This window comes from Hetaerina americana, unplaced genomic scaffold (assembly GCF_022747635.1).
Source record: "Hetaerina americana unplaced genomic scaffold, ioHetAmer1.1.p SCAF_37, whole genome shotgun sequence".
Classification (NCBI taxonomy): domain Eukaryota; kingdom Metazoa; phylum Arthropoda; class Insecta; order Odonata; family Calopterygidae; genus Hetaerina; species Hetaerina americana.
In genome coordinates, this window is record NW_027286952.1 from 303251 (window position 1) to 324606 (window position 21356).

At 41.0% G+C, this 21356-nt stretch overlaps 1 protein-coding gene across 1 annotated transcript in view; it reads right to left on the minus strand.

Annotated features, from left to right (window-relative positions):
• Positions 1-1369: 1369 nt before the first annotated feature.
• SCOT (Succinyl-CoA:3-ketoacid CoA transferase) overlaps positions 1370-21356 on the minus strand; it is a 29202-nt gene continuing 9215 nt past the window's right edge. The window contains exons 7-13 of the mRNA XM_071589340.1: positions 20506-20623; positions 18325-18446; positions 17694-17788; positions 15308-15383; positions 11794-11964; positions 7172-7396; positions 1370-1613 (exon numbers count right to left, since the gene is read on the minus strand). Coding sequence (XP_071445441.1) covers positions 7253-7396; positions 11794-11964; positions 15308-15383; positions 17694-17788; positions 18325-18446; positions 20506-20623 — 726 coding nt within the window. The 3' untranslated portion in view covers positions 1370-1613; positions 7172-7252. The remainder of the gene's footprint in view (positions 1614-7171; positions 7397-11793; positions 11965-15307; positions 15384-17693; positions 17789-18324; positions 18447-20505; positions 20624-21356) is intronic.

Below are 21356 nucleotides of genomic sequence, written 5' to 3' on the forward strand. Positions count from 1 at the left end.
AAGTTCAGCGGAACTATTAAGTTGGGGTTTCTAATGCTACCTGAACATTGAATGCTTAAGGAGGCTAATAAAGCATGTACTGAATGAATATTATTTTCAAAGAGTAAACATTGTTTCAATTTTTATAGATTATATCGTAGGGAAGGCTCCCACATGTGAAGCAGGCGATGATATTCAAGGCCTCTCATGTTTTCACTACATTACATTTCCAATTGCTCTCCTTGCGCACTTAGTCTGGTAATTAATTGTGTATGATTGTATACATGGTCTTACTCTCTAGAGGAAATTCTGAGTCTTAAATCTAAATGGACTTTGAATTCTTAAATCTTGAATATTATTGCGGTTGTAATGGAATTCCCAGGATTGAAAGAATAAGGCCGACAGGACATCAATTGAACAGGTGAAACTACAGATAATCAATGTGGACTGTCCATCAACCGAGTTAGTTCTGAAATTTTAAAAGTACATTCTAACAGCAGGATTTGTGCATCCATAATACTATTTTGCTTTGAGTAATTTTTCCTTCATTTCTTAAACATGTTACAATTCCTTGAGTCGTGATATCTTGCCCAGCTATTCAGACACATGACTCCCTAAAGAGTATTCCCAAAATTAAGGCATTAGGATTACAGAAATCATGAAAATAAAAGCAACAATTAATACCAATGGCTGCTGTGAAACCTTAGTTCAAATGATACTTGTAATTTATCGAAACTGCCCTTCTGCAGAAATTGCATTCTGTAAGGTGACAATGTGGGTCGCGGCAGTCCAGTGGGTAGAGCGTTGGACTGCTGACCGGAGGGTCCTGGGTTCGATTCCCGGGCAAGGCACTCTGGGCACCTGCAGCTCCACCCAAGCTAAAGTGATTTTTCGGGTACCAGATCTTCCTGGGAAACCACAACCGGCACAGGGAAAGGAACTGGTCCCCCTACCCTGATGGGTGAATTTGTCATGCCGTATAGGGCTTAGTACTGGGTGATCTCTACCATCACCCATACCAAACCGACCTTCGGGTTGATTACCGTGTTTGTGTTAAGGTGACAATGGCTGCCCACCCAAACACTGCCAGCCTGAATTGCAGAGTAATGTCAGGAAATACTACCCCCCCCCCCCCAAAGCAGGTGCAGAGTAATTCCAAGTGCATTCCAATCGCTCAGGGTGTTGAAGGAGGAACTGAAAGGTCAGCATTTCTCCAGCAACAATGTTGCTCACTTTTCATTACTCATAGATTTACATAATTGTGAGTACATTATTACAGCAACAAGATAAAGTCTTGAAGAATTGGGAATTTCTCATTTGGCCCTCTTGAAAATAATGACGTTATCTGCTGAAATAAACCTTTAATCTTGTAAAAAATTACAAATTTAAATCCAGTATGATTAACTTGTTTTATGTAATTATATAAAAAGTATCACAGTAGGTACTTACATTTTGCTCAATCATCCTGACATACTGAAGGATAGGGTAAGCATTTGATACAAATACATATTTTTCAATAGAATTCACTTTTTTTACAGTATTTGAAAGCATTATTGAATATTGAATATACAACATTTTCCACAATTAACAACAATTCACAACAAAACAGACGGCTGAATCAAGGTTGGGCAGTCCTGTAACACAAAAAAATGGATATTTTAATGGCCTGGAAATCTCGAGCCCTAAAAGTGATGCAAAATTGCATCGAAGTCAGAAGGTAATACACCTTAATGCATGACTGAACTTGTTCCAAAGTTTCCATTCGGTTATACTTTTTGTGAAATACGTAGAATTGATATAATTTCATGAATAAACACCATGAACGAAGAAGATATGTGGTCTGGCTAACTTTGAGATATAATTACATTTTTAATGTGCATTCTTGGAAAATAAAGCAGAGAGAAAGTGAAAGCAAAAGCATCTTTTGTGTATTTGAACTCCAAATCAAATATGCTGCATCTGGGCATAAAGAGACCAAAGAGTCGAACAAATGTCACTCGACAGTTGATGGGATTATGGAAAACGGATGAAGCATTAGCAGGACAAAATCACATGAGAGGAAGCCTGCAGTAGGAGCACAAATGACCAATGCCACAATTAACATATCACTACTTGGTGGTCGACCACTAAAGACAGCTTTTTGGTGAAGCAAACTAACCACGACCACACTTAAGAAGTCTCGCCCAACAACACACAACCTGACACCACACGCACAAATCGTTCTAAAATTAGCCACGCCCTCCATCTCCCTTCATTCCTCGGCCTATTCTACCCCTCCCCACACACACACCTCCGCCTCCTCCGCACATCTTCTCCTCTACCACAGCCTTCCACTCTCAATCCTTCCCGTCCTTCCCATCATGGAATGCCTTTTCCCATCGCCACACACTTCCTCATTTCTTTTCCTACCTTCCCCTATTTCACCCCTTCTGCCCTTCTCCACACCTATGACTCAAAAACCATTGATCTTTGTCCATTGTCTCGATTCAGTGCCATACAAGATTGATTCTTGATTTCTTAACCTCCTTACTTACCTTCACTGTCATCAATGCCATCCTGCTCCAAGTGAAAGCTTCTTTGCCAACTCAACTCTCATCCTTATATCCACACTACTTTGACCCCAGTGATCCAGAACACTTTTAAGAAGTTCAATTGTTCCCCCTCCTCCAGTTATTGAATGTCAATTTCAATACTTAACACACCCCATCTCCCTCTGGAAAACTATAAAACCATAGTTTAGTTTCCATTTATTCTCATCCCATACCTATGGCACTGACTTTCCAAAGCATTCAGCAATGTTTGCTACTCATTGGCTGACTGACTAACTAAACCTTGGTAATCAGCAAACCTAAATGATTTTATGAATTCCCCTCCAACTTTCACTCCTACCCGCAGCTTTTCCCATGCCAGCAGTGGTGACAATGGGCAACCCTGCCTTACCCCTCTTCCTAGCACTGCCCATCCGGACTCCCCGTTCCCCCCTAACACCTGAGCAGTCTGAGACATGTACAGGTCGCAGATTAGCCTCCTGTCCCTCCAATCTATTCCTATTTTCTGCAATATACTCATTAGTTTTCCCCAATTCACTCTATCAACAGCTTTTTCGAAATCTACGAAACAGGCAAATACCTCCTGGTTGTGTTCTATATTCCTCTCGATTAGTGACCTAGTGTAACTCTGCCCTTCCTGAAGCCAAACTGACCATTCCATAAATACAGTGGAACCTTGTACAACACGTATAATTTTTTCCACAATATTTCCAATAAAACAAAACATTGGTGCAGTTAAATAAATTTTTGAATATAAATTAAGGCAAAATCCACGATGAAAATAAATTATATATAAGATTTAATCAAAAAACTTATGCATAAATTGTTTAGGGTCATAGATCACATTTATCTTCCATTCTATCATGGAATGAAGTAATTGGGAAAGAGAACTCTATTTGTAAAAGCAAAAGAGAATCAAGACAATACTTTTTTATTTATGATACATACCCAATTCCTTTTTACCAGAAAGCTGTCTCGGGACATTTGTTTTTGCCGACACTTCATAATTTTGTAAATATGCACCTCAGAATTATCTTTGAATAAATTTCTGGTGTGCCTCGCCACTTCTTTATTAGGCTCAAGGAGTTTCTGAATGGTACACATTATTGATGTGTGTACTAGATCGGCTACACTCACACCTTGCTCCCAATTTTAAACGACTTTACTTTTCATTTTTACTTCTATTTTTAATCTCTTGTGGCTTGCTCCTTATGGATGTTTCTCCTAAGTCATTTTTAAAACTATGCACAAAATGTTATTTAACTTTGCACCAAAGAATCACAAATAATACATCTGAATCTATCTGATCACCAGTTTGGAAAAATGTGTGATCACTAGATAACCCTACACTGCTGGTGGAACGAGAGATAGGGACAAACTGAAGGAGCAGGCCCACTATCATTCCGAGAACTCCCCTCTCCACGTTTCTCATCAAGGGAAAAGTCCCTCGTTAAGCGAATCATTTTCAGGACTAGCAAATTAACTTGTAGTGTGAATTACTTGCTTTGTGAGGCTCATTTGCCCCCCTCCCCATCCTCTCATTGATGATCCCGAGACCCGCAAGCTGCCCGCAAAACGAAATTCATTGTTCTGCAGTCCTCACATATGACCGCCTTTTCCTTTTTTAATGCCTGGAAAATCACACAGTTTGGGTGGATATGAGGGTGCCCAGAGAGGCATGCCCAGGAATCGAACCAGAGCCCTCCAGTCAGCAGTACAACACTATACCCCCTAGACCAGACTACCAGAACTTCCTGGGAAAACCATAGCTGGCACAGGGAAAGGAACTGGTCTCCCTACCCTGATACGTGGAATAAACACGCCGTATAGGGCTTAGTACTGGGTGAACTCTTCCATCTCCTACCAAACCAACCTTCGGGTTGATTACCATGTTTATGGTCTCCTTCATAAATACTACTAATTAGTCCATAAAAGCACTTCCACTCACCAATCCCTAAATATTTAGGTAGTTCCAGGGAATGTTATCTACCCCAAAGGCCTTATTTGATTTCAATTAACTTAGCGTCCTTCATATCCCACCAAGACTACATTCTGTGAATAGAAATAGTGATTAGAAAGGCACAATGAGTGAACAAACAATCGCTAGTTTCAATAAGAGTAGTTGTGACTCTAATCTAACCGACTTTGAAGTGCCTTCAAGGTGTTATATTTAAATATTCAGGGCATTGAATCTAAAATGAATGTTCTTGAACTTTTCCTAATTGATCACCCGACGTTTGCCTGATGGTGTCCATATTTCAGAACACTGGCAGCACTCAAATGAAATAATAATTGTCAGCAAAGAGGGTTTCAACGTTTTCTCATATTTTTGAAGATCAGAACATAGAAATGGTGGTGTGCTAATTTATATGAAAAATTACCTAAAAATGCTAAATATTCATTGTGAAAACTAAAGCTGATTGAGTCCTGGTTCCTGTTGTGTGTGTTTAAAGGTCACCTCCAAGTGATTTTTCTGTCTTCATGGACCTCTCTCTCCAGACACTACATGTTTATACTAAGAATTCAGTGAATATCATCTGTGGTGACTTAGTTGAGTTTGGTTCCTTATCTGCTCAAAGAAATCACTCAATGACTTAATGGTTATTCTAATGACTTTAAAAGTATCCCCTTCAATAAATGAACCTACCAGGATTACTACTTCCTCCTCCTCAATCCTTTGTACACTCTCCATATTCTCGCACTGTCTTACGCCACGTACCTTTGCCCTATCAGTAACACAATCGATCTCTTTTTCTCTTTGAACTTATTTGCACATAATTCAGTGCTTATGTTCTCCATTTCTTTCTCTGGTCTATCTTCCTAATCATTTCATCAGTAATCCACGGATTCTTGATCTTTTCCCATGAACTTTACTTTCATTTGTGACTTTTGATATCTCTCTTTGATATGCTCCACTCTTTCTTTACCGTGCCCAGTTCTCTAGAGAATTCCACCGCAGCCATGCAGGAAAGAGGCACCGACTACCCGAGAGGAGTGAGGGCAGAGCTGCTGAGTCTGCAGGCCCATCAGCTTTAGAAATTCCACCGGGCTCCCTTTCAAACCTTGATGCTGCAGCATAAAGCCCCTAAAAGTAACATTCTCACTTGAAATTTGGAACTTTTTTGACGGATTATCTCCGAGCTTGGCTTCTATTCAAGCTTTTGCAGTAATTAACAGATTATTTCACAAGGTATCTTCCCCGATGACCCTAAGCTTAGCTATAATGTTTCTTTATCAGGCCGAAGAAAAAGTTTCTGTTAGTTACGGAAAATGAGTATGTCCGTGGACTGGTGGATAGGCTTTTCTATCAACCATATCAAACATATTCCCTCCTTAATGGTCATTTAAAATATCAGTTCTGGTAGATCCATTCAATAACGTTGAATAATTCAATTGAATTGACATTGAACATTGAATGCAATTAAATTCAACAACATTGTTCGCTAAACATTTGCTAGAAAATACCCACAGCAGTGACTTCTCTCCCACTCTCCAAGAAGATGGAAGGCGACTGGACACCCTTGACGCCCTTGCAATGATGCAACGCAACCTCAGTCAATGAACAAGCGTAACACTTGCCTCCCTCCCACTCCCCATTCATTATCTGCCATCTCCCCTAAGTGTATCCCAAGGGCACACAACAGCACCCTGCAATCCTTCCGATTCCTGGGCTGATAATTGAAGATCCCAAGCACCCCCACCTGGCCGGCACCCACCTGTCGCCCTGACCCTTGGCCAGGTGACTAAGGACAACCACCCACCGAGGAAGCAACGGCTCAAGGATGAACATGGGCAAACAGGGTTCCTTTTTCACTAAATAAGACCCGTGTATGATTTTTTTCTTGCTGTTTCGGTGCATTGGCGACATCTTGTTATTTCAGGTTGCAAGCCACATTTTAATCGCACTCTTTGACCACTCGACCATCAAAATTGCACCAAGAGCGGTGGTGGCGGGAGGTTTCGTTGATCGTGAATTGTCACAATGTAGATAGAGCATCATATCCTTTTCCCTCACCCTCCCCCACTCGGCCCCTGCAGATTACCCCTTTGACTCTTTCACCCAGCCCATCAGCCCCCCCCCCACTTCCCACCCACCAGAACACCCCACCATCCACCCCCTCCTTCCTCTTATCAACAAAAGAATATATTTCCCAACATGCACGCAATTTTCACGAGAAGATGACACAAAGTGTTGAAACCCAGGTCGAGTGAATAAACATACTACAGCGGAAATTACATTTGCTAATTACAATTTCTCTCCAACATGGAAAGTGTCCACAAAGTTAAGCCTCCAACTATATGGTTCATTCAATAATAGTGATCGAGTGAAATCGAGGCATAGTATATCAGTTTTTATAAGCTGGGCTCTTCTAAGTCCCGGAGGAAGGCATCTGCTTCCGGAGCAATCTCATGTTTTGCATCAGAGGGACCACTCCCACATGGGATGAAGGGGAGGTGAAGTTCCTCGCAATCAAACTATCCAAGAATAAGCATATCCTACGTATTACTCACTGTACACGGGAGTGCATGGAGCCAAGAGTTGCACTTCCCTGGCGAGCATGTCTCTCGGCCTACAGGGTGCCCATATGGACAGGGGGACGGCTCCCAAGGGGGGGGGGGAGGGAAGGAAGAAATTCACTCACATACTCCACAGTGGTTCTCTGAACAGCGACCGCAGTAACTCAAGTTGGCAAATGAGCTCTGACTCTCCATCTCTCCCACTTTCAGACTTCCTGCCCGGCCATTGGCTTCAGATTTTCAGAAACCCTAAACTCAGCTCCTGTGCTCTGGATTATGTCCTCCACTGTCACACCGTCTGCAATTTCCTTCAGCACCAGACCATTCTCTCCATCCACGTCGAAGACACCCTGTTGGGACAGACGTGGATGAGTACACACCAACCCAATCAAAGAATGCGATGCAGTGTGGCTTTGCCTTCAGCAAACATAAGACTGAGCCCACAGCATGCGATGCAAACTGAAGCGCCAAGAGAGAGACCTGCCAGAATGTGTGCCGAGGAGACCAACAGAGGAATAATCCGCTTAGCTTTAGGATGCACCTCCCACATGTGTGGGCAAAATTAGAAAGCTATTGGACAATACCACAATGCATATCACCCTTCTGCTCTGAAGATGAATGTCTGGATGGATATCGACTGCCATGTTAAAGACTCCTCTTTAAATATTAACTTAGAGTTACAACACAAAAAAAAGTCATATGCAGTGAAACATACTTTAAAATGCTGGATATATTGAAATGTTACATAAACCTTAGGAAGTCCAACGTTGCTATTACTTGAAACAGTAATAAAATAAATAGTAAAGTAACTACATATCGAATAGGTACATATGCCAATCTGTTTGAGAAGAGCTGTTCAACAAAAATCGATTACAGTTCTTTAATTCTCATAAGTGAAGGTGGAAAAATTTAACTTAATGTCATGCAGTGGAGAGTTGCACAACAAGCATAATTCATTCCACTATCTTTCTCATAAAGCAAAAAAAAATGTTCAGTGAAACAATTTTTATTGTGCAAATTAATGTAAAATATTTTATGCTCTAGGTTTATTCAAAGAAAACTAGATACACAAGGTCTGTTCAAAAAAAGATGAGACTGTTTGAATAAACATTTGATTTTATCAGTTGGCCTTTATTCATGTTTATGGCTTTCAAAATACAGCCCTAGGCTCCCATTATAATACTACCAATGTTTTTGCCAGCCTTCAAATGCTGCCTGGAATGCTTCTTTTTGGATAGCCTTTACATCTGCAGGGTAATTTTGTTAGCTGTCTTCAATAGTTTAAGATCGGCATCCTTTCAAGGGGGATTTGGACTTAGGAAACAGAAAAAAGTCCACTGGAGCAAGATCCAGAGGTTAAGGGTGGCCGGGGGATCGTCAGTGTGCTGTTTTTGGCCAAAAACTTGGTAAGAATCAATGTGTCCAGCAGTAGTTTGTCACCATGAAAGCACCAAGACTTGTTCTTCCCCATTTGTGGTCTCTTCCGCAACATGGCGGGTCATAACCTTCTCATGACCTCTATTTAGCACTGCCAATTCACTGCTTGTCGTTGGGGGACATATTCACAATGAAGTATCCCTTCCCGATTGAATAAAACGATCGGCATCACCATCACGTTCTTTTGCGACATCCGAGCTTTTCTGGGTCGCAGGGAAGATGGCTCCTTCCACTGTTAAGATTGAGCTTAGGTTTCTACATCATAACCAAAAGCCCAGGTTTCACCACCTGGGACAATTGCTTTTAAGAAGTTTTGGATGTCTTTTATGCGATTGAGCAGTTCCAGGCTGATGTCGCGATGTTTCTGCCTCTGCTCATCCGTTAACACTTGCGGCACTAATACCACACGCTGCATGAACAAAATGGTGAGCACTAATGTCAACTACATTGGCAATGACAGCTAACCTACAGTTTGCACCCACTAAATCATCCATACTGTTGATATGGGCATCGTTTGTTGATGTCAATGGTCGTCCACTTCTCAGTTCTTCATTGGTTGAATGAGGTTTGTGCAGACTGGAAGCAGTTGTACCAACGATAACACTATGCTCACCTCATAGATTCATTGCTAAATGCCTATTGAATCATTGCATAATTTTCAGTTGCACTTTTCCCGAGGTTAAAACAAAATTCAATGCACACGCGCTGCTTCTCCAACACCTTCATTCTCATAAATACAAGAATTTGCACGTCAAGCAAGTGCAAGCTCAGGCAAGAATCACTGTTGAGCAGCAACCAATTCGACAAAGAGCCACGAGCCAAGCAGTTCATGCGTACGGAGACCAGTCTCATCTTTTTTTGTGAAGACCTAGTACATTGTTCAGGACCATGAATTATGTTCATCTTTTCTCCTATTGTGGAATGAAATAACCAGGAATGCAAACTCGATTTGTAAAAACTAAAGAGAATTTAAATAAATAGTTTACTATTTAGGATATGCACCAAATTACTTTTTACTAGACTGCTGCATTGAGATGCTTGTTTTTGCCAAAACTTCAAAATTTTGTCAAAATATGACTAAGCATTAGGTTTACTTAATTTCTGGCACGCATAATCACTGCCTCATTAGGGTGATGATGCTCTATACATATGGTACAGTGCAACAATATCCAATGACCTCAACATCACATTAAGCCAGCTCTCGTGGACTTTTCACCACTTGAACGCTGGTGGAGTTTCTGAATATTGAACAATAAGGGGTTTAATTTTCAAATTGTCACCTGCATTGGCCCAAAATAGCAGTGTGAGATGGTCCTTCAATGGGTTGTGGCCAGACAGTGCATTTTCATCTACTGTTACATGCACATATATAGGTTTGCTTCAGCATTTTCTTCCAGAAGAGACCCATCTCATCACAATTATAACCATGCCGAGGACGGTAACCCTCAGAATCAACGAGCTTCTTGAATGAGTCACCAATGTAGTTCTCTGCCGCCTTTGATTCAGAGCTCTCCACTTCATCATGCCTCACAACACCGAGGATGCCGGTTTTTCTCTTAAACTTCTCAAACCACTCATGGCACCCTTTAACTACTTCTTCAGCCTTTGATGATCCAGGAATCTTCTTAATGAGGTCCGTGAAAATCACTTTAACCTTCTCACAAATGATGTTCTCATTAAGTGTGTCACATTGCAATTGATTTTTGTTTATCCACACGAGAAGCAAACTATCAACACTGTTGATAGCATGTAACCATTGCGTAGATATTCTTGTCATTCTCTTGAAACGTCTATTACCTTAACGCTGTCCTTGTTCTTGAAGATGGTGCACATCATTGACGTCAATCGATTGTATGCGCATGTTAGTTCAGCCATGCTCACACCTTGTCCTTGCTTTTCAATGATTTCACTTCTAATTTCTACCGTTATTTTCATTCTCTTACGGCTGTCTTCTCGTGACTTTTTCATCATGGACATTTTTAAAACTATGCACAAAATATTATTTAACTTGGCACAAAAAATTGCAAATAATATGTTGGAACAAAAGTTTGGGAAAATGTGGGTGCACTATTGACACTAAGATGCTAGCAGAATGAGTGCTAAACACAAGCTGAAGTAGCTGACATGCAAATATTCTCGGAATTGCTCTCCTTACGTAACTTTTTATGCAAAAATTCCATTGTTAAGCAAATCATTTTTAGAAAAATATTTTTGCTTGTCACATGAATTACTCATTATGTAAAGTGCTGGTTAGGCAAGGTTCCACCGTTGGTACTTTCATGTGTAATATGTAATTGTTGATTTGACTCCAGTATTGCATCTGTCTTAATTTGAAACATGTTCAGTTCTCCTGTGAAATTTGATTGAGGTAACTTGTGACTCCATATTGAAATTTTACTTTCTCCTGAGCAAGTCATCATCCAAGACCTATGTTAGGCTAAAGTAAGCCTAACAAATATTCTTGTCTTCCCTGTAGATAGATGGTGGTTTCAACTGTTTAAACAGGGTTGTAGTTGGAAGTTGCCACAGAGTTGTAGGCATTGAAGAAAGAAGGGGGGACTATCAATTGCAGAGGAGAGCGCCTGGAGCTCCAATCTCTGCTCTTGCAGAAGTAAACATTTACACTGCCATCGTAATCATCCAGAATGACAAGAAACTGGCTGTGACTGTGCTTTGGGTTCTTCAAATCATTATGCTTGTTGGCCAAGTTACTGGCCTTGCACAATGGGTCCATCAATTCATTTCCATTGCTATCGAAACTCCCTGGACTTCTCTGTGCCCTGTGTAGTCATTCCAATCAATGATGCATTAATAATTCCTCCCTAAGTGCATAAACGTGCTTATTCCGGACTTTTTCTCCAAGCCTCCTGAATGATGCAGCAAATCTCAGAGAGCATTATATTTCACTGAGTTGTAGGCATGGAAGAAGAAAGGCATCTCTGTAATTTTAAAAAGACTGCAATACATTACCCAAAATATCAAATTTGTTCAATCCTTATCATTATTTAGAAAAAATATTCCAAAAGTCCAATTTAATTTTTAAAAATGCCTTGAGCCAAAACAGGCAAAAAAAAGGTTAAAAATTTTTGTGGGTGAGCTTCAATTAAACCTATTCCAGAATTCTCTCAAAGATATTTTGAAAATTATCTCTTAATTTTTTTCTTTTTGCACTCTCTAATCATTTCGTCAATGCTATTATATGTTCTCTGGTGCATTTCTCCTTTGGCATTCCATCAAACTTCCAACTCCTCTCGTGAAACGTGCGTTGAAATTCAAATTTATTCATTTCCTCCCAAAGAGTCAGACTCACCTTCTCCGTGATGATCATGTTGACGCAGCCCTTGCCAGTCAGGGGCAACGAGCACTCCTTCAGAATCTTGTGCACGCCCCCCTTGGCTGTGTGCTCCATGGTGACGACCACTTTGGTGCCAGCTGCTGCCACCAGGTCCATGGCACCACCCATCCCCTTCACCAGCTTCCCCTGCCAAAGACAAGAGGAGCACTCAATACACATTCAAAGAGCACCATCAAACAAGAGGCAAACTAAGCACTTGGAAATACAAATATGCATCGAAGAGTTAATAATTACTGATGTCGTGCAAAGAATGACCCATTCATTTTCTCTTCTACGATGACGGCAGGATTCATCAAAATTACAGTTATCTTTCCTGAGTCCAGAGATTTTCATCATCATCATGGAGGTCGTTAAGAGACATTATATTTAACTTCCCAAACTTTCCCGAAAGCGTCTTGCACTAGATTCCCTGCCTTGGCTACATATATTGCATTTTGATTACTTCAGTATTCCCAGGCTTTTTCCCAAAATTTTTCTTATCTTATGAAAAGAGTAGAATCTCTCACAAAAAGGTATAGTATAAATGAACTTGCGAGAAGACACCTGAAAGTAATGAATTTAAGTGGCTTGACCAGTAATAAAAATTTAAGTTGCTCAAATACAGTTAAAATAAACCGGAATAAATGCTAAATATAAACCATAAGCCACCAGGATGCAAAGTAATTATTCAGTGTAAAACTTGACCACCTTTAAAGAGTCACATTCATTGAGCTGAACACCATAAATGACACCAGCATCAGAGGCAACAAGGTTAACCTTCCACATCACATCCTTAAATAATGCATTGTGAGAGAGTTGTAATCCGTCGGGGGCTTCTCATGTGATGGGGAGCACTTTGTGTGTGCGTGGTAAAGAAGGGACAACCCTCTCTCCTGAGGCACACCCGACCGACTGAACGAGCTGGAATGAGAATTCCATTGGCAGAAGACCAGTCACACACTGCCTGCTCTTATGGACTTAACTTTTCATTGATGCCTCATGGAGTTCCTGAGTGGTGAACAAGAAGGGGTTTAATTTTCAAATTGCCACTGGCATTGGCACAAAATAGCAGTGTGAGGTGGCTTGCGGCTGGGCAATGCATACTCCTCTGCTGTTATATAGTTTGGCACTTTCTTCCAGAAGAGACCCATTCCATCACAATCAACAACCTTTTCTGGCCGGTAACCCTCAGCATCTATGAAAAGTCTTTGAATAAGATCTCTACTGCCTTTGAGTTGGAGTTCACTGCTTCACCATGCCTCAAAATACTGTGGATGTCCGTTCTTCTCGTAAACTTATCAAACCAAGCATGGCTCCCTTTAAATGCTTCTTCGGCCTAGATGTTCCTGTCATCTTCTTAATGAGGTCGGCAAGAATCTCCATTTCTCAAAAATGATTTTCTTGTTAACAGTGTTGCTTTTCGTTTATTCATATGAGAAGCAACCTTTCGACATCTTAACAGAATACCTAACCATTACAGAGATCTTCTCGTCACTCCCTTTGAAGCATCTCTCTCCTTGGTCTTGTCCTTGAAGTTACTGCAAATCGTTGACGTTGATCGGTTGTAATTGCAGACTAGTTCAGCCATGCTCACAAGTCATGCTCACTTTTCAATGATTTCACTCACACAAAGACAAAAGACGGACGTTCACTTGATTGCTCATGAAGCCTGCCTGTCATGCTCCCTACTACTCCTTAATTGAAAAATTAAGCATTTAACCTGCTTCATTCACATTGACAGGAATAGGAAAAACTTAATGGAGAAAGGGTATTTTTGAATTGCGAAGCAGGTAATTGAAAATGCTGCGAAAATCAAATGCAGCAGCGGACAGCTATGTTGAGGCACAAACTTGGAGCTTATTTAGCAGAAAGTCCCAAATTTAAAAAAGATATTTTTTTGTGGCTTATGAGGTGCTTATCTCCCTGGTATTCGTCAAAATTAAAGTAAAATGCATTAATTTCCAGCGACATTAGAACTTAAATGAAAAAATTCAACAAAAATGTAACGACAACAATATGAAGCCAAAATTTACAAACTAACAGATGGAAAAATTAAATTGCTAAAATCGATAAATGATAAAGCATTACAATAAAACAAGCCAGAGTTAAAACAAAAAAGCTGAAAGTACAGGATTCGTCCGGAAAATAAGTGTACTGAGCTCAGGAAAAAAAATTTATTACACTTTTACATATCTTAAGCTAATATTCCTCAAAATAGGACCCTTGTGAGTCAATACACTTGTTCCAGCGGCGTTCCCATTCCTGGAATGCTCCCGCGAAGGCATCATCGGGAACCTCTCGAAGACTCATCGTCGACCTCTTCTCTGCCCTCCACGAACATCTTGTGCCACCGAAAGATCATGTTTCTGGACATGGCTGACTCCCCGTAAGCCTGTTTAATCATACCGACAGTTTCGGTAGACGATTTCCCAAGCTTTACCGCAAATTTGATGGAATAACGCTGCTTCAAAAACTTCGGCATCGCGTTCCGTGACGTGGGTCGAGCGTGGAGGTTCGCGTTAACAGAGCTCCTCACTACACCACAGCTCAGAGCCGACTGCCTTTTTCAGCGTCGCTTGCCAACATACCCCCCTCCAATCGCAGCCCGTCAGAGCGGTGCTGGGAGCGCCTGGAGCAGCGCGCCCAGCCCAGGAGTCAGTACACTTATTTTCCGGACGAACCCTGTATTTATTTTTGTAATTGGAGAGTTAAGGAGGATCTAACTGCCACCTTCAGGGAAATCAATCATCCATGCACCTGGTTTCCCCCATTTTGAGACATTTCCCATCATAGCCTACCATTTGAGTGAGGGGCTGAGCCACATTCTAAGCGAATGCCACCTCTCCGATTCATTTTGTGTTTGGGACTGAGAGCACAAATGGCAGCCAATACGGTTAGGCCGTTACGCCAAGGAGTACAGCATTCGCACACTTTCATTGCCACCTCAATTTTAATTTTGCAGTGCCATTTCATTCTACTTTGAAACCACGTCTCGTGGCACTCTGGCAGAGAGAATTAATGAATGCCACTATTTTTCACTCTTCTCCTTCCACATCTCTGCTATTAAACATCTACAAGATATCCTTCGGCAAAAGTAAGTCACGTGCAATCACTTGAACTCTTGTCATTAAAACTCTCTCCGTCATTCCCCAAGAATCTTTTGAAGGCTTGGGCGGAAAGGGAGAAAACAAGGCCGTCAAAGGCCCTCCAATGGCGTCCATCCATTGCTCTTGTCTTTTCTCAATGTGTATGGGCCAACCAGGTGGCAGAGTCACCCGTGTTTGAGAACATGCATCAAAGCTGCACTCCTTTTCACAAGGAAGAAAGGGGAGACTTTGAGAAAGGGCTTAAAAATGTCATTTGCCCTGGCCAGGGGGGGTAACACACTGAATTTTGGCTAATGCCAGTAACCAGTGATATAAATGAATCAACCCTGGGTCCCCATATCAACGGAGGGTGAAGAAAGAGAGAAAAACAGCATAGAACTTACAGGGATCATCCAGTTGGCCAAATCGCCCTGCTGCGACACTTGCATCGCCCCGAGGATTGTTATGTCCACGTGCCCCCTGCAAGAGAGTGTTTTGCATAAGGTCAAAGTGCATTCCAACACACCCCTTATCCTGGACAAGAGGAAGTGGTCGTGATCCGAGGATTTCGTTTCCTCTCATGGGATTCTGTGGAACAAACTGCCATTTGGGATGTTCACTCACCACACCCTCTCAGCTGTACAGGGACAGAAACAAGGCCACGAGTTTGACCAAGTCATGGCCTAATTTATTTCCATTCCATAGGTTCATGCAACCATAAATGTCACCATGAACACACAATACAAAACATAAGTAAATGTATCACAACTTATCTGCCAAAATTTCACATTTGCTTTCATGCCTATGGTTCACTTTACAGGATTAGCTTTGGCCTTCTTTTGAAAATTGTGCCAGATGAAAGGAGACCAGATGCATATGGGAATCTGACCGAATATAGACCAGGTGCCTCACCAACGCTCTTTAAGGCAGAGGGTGCACAAACACTGATTCCTTCCGATGTTAATTTTGCCATACAGGCATGACAATTATGAATGCCAACATTCACAGGAAAAACAGAGGGTGACTATTTACAAACAGGGCCATGGAAAAATGTAGATTAAATAAGAGTTACCATTTTGTGGGCTAGAGAGTAATTTACCAGGATAGAATAATAGTATACTGTCCAGTCAAGGCTTTAATTACTTGCTTTTATGACAAGAATGCTCCTGAAGAAATGGATGGATCAATTCCCCAAAACGCAACGCCCCATACCAGATTAGCAGGCACTTTAGCATAATACAGAGAGGTAAGTGTGCCAATGGACAGACATTTAAGGTGCACACTTTCAAAGCATGAAAATACTGAGAGCCCTTTGCTTAGCCAATTCTGACACATATATAGCCAAGTTCACAGTCTATGGAACATGAGAAATTTCACTGAACCTGATACTGAGAAAAGCATATTAAGAGTTAAGTCATCTAAAAGACAAGCTCCCTTGGTATAAAAATGAATACAAGAGTCCCTTCATTGTTTGAAATAATGTTACTTAAGCCACAACACTTCAGCATGTCATTACACGTTGATTGTCTAATGATTGTTCAAATCAGAATTTTTACTAACATATATTAGGTTGATGTATCATGAGCATACATTAATTGTTAACTCCCAGTGAAATATTCTGGCAGATCATTAACGAACAGGACAAGAGGCCACACGCAGTGAAAAAGAAACACTGATTTTCAATTAGCTGGATCTAACCATTTCAGATCCACTAGATATGCTTTGGGTGTAATGGCTATGTGGCAGATGGAAAGACAGCCAGATCGGAAATATTGGCTGATTACATCAACAATAGGGCAATAACATGATAAGAATGATTTTCTCAGCCAAATGAGGCTAAGATTCTTGATTTCTTGGCTCAATCAGTGCCGTAATATTGAATCACACTCTCCATTTAATGTTTATCCCTTTTGCAAGTAAACAATGCAGATGATTCCATGAGCATCCCAAAAAACCATGGCCATCACTTTGTCGGCAAATATCACATCTTCACCCTCTTTGGAGCCGAAGGCCTTGAGAAACCAACTGTTCCGACTGTTGTTCCATTTCGGGAGTGTTGCAGTGTATCTATGTTCGTCCAAAGTTATGCACTCATCAGGATTGCGATATTGCTGGATTGTTGCAAACGGCAACAATCCGCCCTCTGAATCAACCACACAATTGCATTTATTATCCACTGAGAGCAAACGTGGCACCTATCCTGCCGATATTTTTTTCACATTCCATTTTTTGTTCAAAATTGAAAACACTCTACTTTGTGATATGCCCGTGGTCTCAACTATGCCACAAGCTTTCATTCATCGATTACTGAAAACCATACCATGAGGTACATCAATCATTTCATAGGAAGCAATTTGCGCTGGACGCCTGAATAATGTACATCATTTGTGGACATAGAGTAATATTTAAACTAATACATGCAATTGTAACCAGTCACAAACTCAGGAGCAGATTTGCCATTAACTCCCTCCAGCTCTTTGAGTGGTTTCTGTGTCCTCCCTCTCATCAGTAAGCAGATTATAAATTCAGCCTAGGTTCAAGAGACTTTTCTTCGGATAATTTTCTCTGAATAAACTTTGTACACAAAGAATTTTACATTAATTTACATGCATGACATTATTTCACTCAATGACTGATTCTCTTTATAAAGTTCCTGGAATTAATTGCGCTCATTGTATTAGGTTTCACCGTATATTTTTCACAATTCTCAAAAAAAATTTAAAACCTTCCCTGTTCTTGTCTACATTGTCAGATCAAAGAATAGCATACATTAGAATGTGATAGACTCACCCACGAATCATAGCAAAACTTTCATCACTGGAGAAATAAGCAGCACCCGGCAGGGCAGTCACTGTTTCTTTGCCTGCATTGATTAAATCTGGATCCTGGGAAATAGAATAAATTGAGAGCATTTTCAGCAATCACCATTAATCTCATTCAAGCACCATTTCACATTTTCAGATAGTGAAAAAAGCCGGTTTAGAAAAATATAAGAGCATTAGACTTGAAAGTTAGGAATATATATTCAAAAAACAACACAAAATGGCCCCCAAAGTAAGCCTCAGTCCTCCAAGATATCATGGAGCAACATTACAGTGGCTTTCAGATTAATGACAATCACAAATATTCACAGAAAATAAAAAAGGATTCTTAGTATTGCAGTATAGCTTAAAAGATTCCTGAGGATATTATTTAGACAGACAGTTGCTCAGCAATTTATTGCATCCCAAGATTTAGAAAGGTAATCAACACCGTGAATGCCTCTAGAATAACGTGGGCAAAGAATCCCTACAAACACCCACAGGCTGAAAGACTAAAAATCATAATCATCAATACAACTGTCTCTAGAATAGCGTGAGAAATTAATTGCGTAGTTGGAAAAGGTTGGGAGAGAGAGGGAGGGAAATAGGCTCTTGCTCACTTGCAGGCCCTCCTCCGGGAATGGTCCGAGGCCGAGCAGTCCGTTCTCGCTCTGCAGGTGCACGGTCATGCCCTCAGGGATATAGTTGCTGGCAAGCATTGGGATCCCTATCCCGAGGTTGGCTGCATAACTCATTAAGGAAGCAAATCTTTGGCAAGCAAAGAGTGGTGTTCAGAGGGCGCACAACAGCTGCAGGCAGGGTGCTCCACAAACACCACGGACGAACACTAACTGCAAATGATTTTGCCAACACAACTCACCTCTGAAAGGAGTGATGCCCACATCACCTTTTGTGGCCACTACCTTATCTTCTTCATTGACAACTCTTAATTTGGTACCTCTGGAGCATTTTAATCTGCAACTCTTATAAACGGGCATTGCTTGAGAAATCATGACACTTCCCTCATCATAGAAAACCTCTCTCATTCAACATGTCTGCGCATCCAGTTGCAGTGCCCATGTTGCCCATTTGCTCACATCGTTTACTCATTACCTATTACATTTCAAGCAATCATTTTGATGGACTCAAGAAAATTAGTTAATTCTCTTTTACCTGAGGAATCCTTTTGCATAAATTGGCAATCCTGCTGTATGTGCACAATTTTTTACTAAATAAATTACTAAATAAATAATATGTTGTTCCAGAAGTACTGAGGAAAAACGAATTATTTTGGATAAATTTTTATTTTTCGACATCCCTTTTTGGCTGGATACACTTTTCCTGACGTTTCTCCAATTTTATCAGCTGTCCACCGAGTAGGATTTCACAAGGTCCTCAAAACAGAAATAGGAAATCTTCATAATTTTCCATTATGAGTCTTTTATCTGTGAGCATTCCAAAAACCATGGCCATCACCTTCTCAGCTGATTTCTCTGTCTTCACCTTCTTTGGGGTAGGATCACCTTTAGAAACCCACTGTTTGGACTGTTCCTTTGTCTCTGGAGTGTAGCAGTATATCCATAGCAGTAGTTGTGGGGGAGGTGGCTGACAGCTGAGGTAATTTGTGCCATAGGGGATGGACAGGAGGGAGGAGGGGAACTCTGCATTGACATTAGCCTTCTTTTAACACAAGGATCCAAGGAATCTGCAGCTTAACGTCCCATCCGACGGACGGTGCACTCACCAGAAAGCACCGCAAGTAGGGATTGAGATACCACTGAAAAATATCGGTCACCCCAGGGATTTGAACCCAGGCCCTCTGGGTGGGAAGCCAGTACATTAGCCCCCGCACCATCCCGATCCCCGGCAGTGCATCCATGTTCCATCCACAGTTATCACATATTAAGGCAGATGCTCATCAGGAAAAGCACCAAACCAGCTTCCGAATTAACAGCACCATTGCATTTATTCTCCACCGAGAGCAAATGCGGCACTCATCTTGCCGAGATTTTTTTCACACCCAATATTTTGTTCAAAATTGAAAACACTGCCCGCTGATACGCCCATGGCCTCAACTATTTCGCAAACTTTGATTCATTGATCACTCAAAACCATAACATGGACTTTTTCAAGCATTTTGAAGGAAGTCGATTCCGTTAGATGTCTCGAACGATGTCGCTCATTTTTGGATAAATGGTTGTGTTTGAAACCCATTTGCCCAATTGTAAACAACTGCAAACACAGGAACAGATGTGCCATCAACTTCATCCAACTCTGCTTTAATTTCTTTCGATATTATGGCTTTTACATAGAGGAGTTTAATCACCATACGAAACTTATTTCTTCAATTTTTCTAAATGACCAAAAGTTTGTGGCTTCAATTGATTATGGCAATAAAATCAGAGATGGATACAGCTGAAATTAAACAACAGTCTAGCTAAAAGCAATCCTTTCCAATACTACTCTCTAAGGACTTACTGAAGGAAAAATGTTACACAGCACAATGCTGCATCCTTTCACCACTTTAATTTAATTTTCCTAAACAGAACATATACGTATATAAAGACATGTTAAAATTCTATCAGTGATCAAAATAGCAAAATAATTTATCTTTATTGAACATTTTGAAAATTTATCTGGCCAGATTCCTCTCTCATAAATGCTACGAATCAGTCCACATAGACTCTTCCTCACCAAAGACACACCAAAAATACAACAACATCAATCATCTTATAAGAAATATGAAAGCCAGTATTCATAAGTTAAAAATTAAAGTATAAAGCTAATTCAGCAAAGGATACCGTACATCCCATCTCGGAATTCCATGGCGGCACGTCGCACAATGCGCTCCCTCAAGGCTGCCATTGGGTTGGTGGTCGCTGCCGAAGATGCTCGCTTCTTCTTCTTCAAGGTCAGCCTCTGAATCAAAATATAAGGAAGGGGTTTATTGGTGCATGCAGCCGTCAACCGGCTTTCAACATACTCCCCCCCCCCCCCCCGAGTCACCCCGATCGTGAAGCCATAGGCACCTGGCCCTCATTTGGACGTGGGCCACTGCAGCACCTCTCGTGTCCACCAGAGGCCAACAGGGTACTTTCCTGCATCTAATAATATTCACTTGCATTAGTGCAATTTATCAATGCATTAATTCGACACAAATAATGGAAAAGTAGCCAAGACCCACTTCAATGGAGGAAATGGAGGTTTTACTTTCAGGGGAATTTAAATAGGCCATTTCTTTGTAGGCACCCAGTGGCCTTGTGCAGCAAGCCATCGAGCCAAAATGAAAATTATTTGCAATTAATAGTATCAAAAATAAGTATAAAAATACAGTACACAAAAACAAGGTATGATATTTATGATTGCTTCATCTTGCCTTATAACTAAGATCAGCAGTTTTCACAATCATGAAAAAATTGTGAAGTTTGTGATTTTGTATTGGAGTTCAATATTTGCTTCTTTTACAGAGTTCTCAACAAATTCTCATAATTCCACTGTAAATGGAGAGATCCCTCCGCATTCACCCGAGGTTTGATGTGTTCTGATGACTCCTAGAGCTGTGCGGGTAGGAGCAATGGTAATTGCTCCTACCCGCATGGGGTGACCCATGCCAGATAGGTCTAAGATTAGGAGCCAGATGAAAGGTAATCCA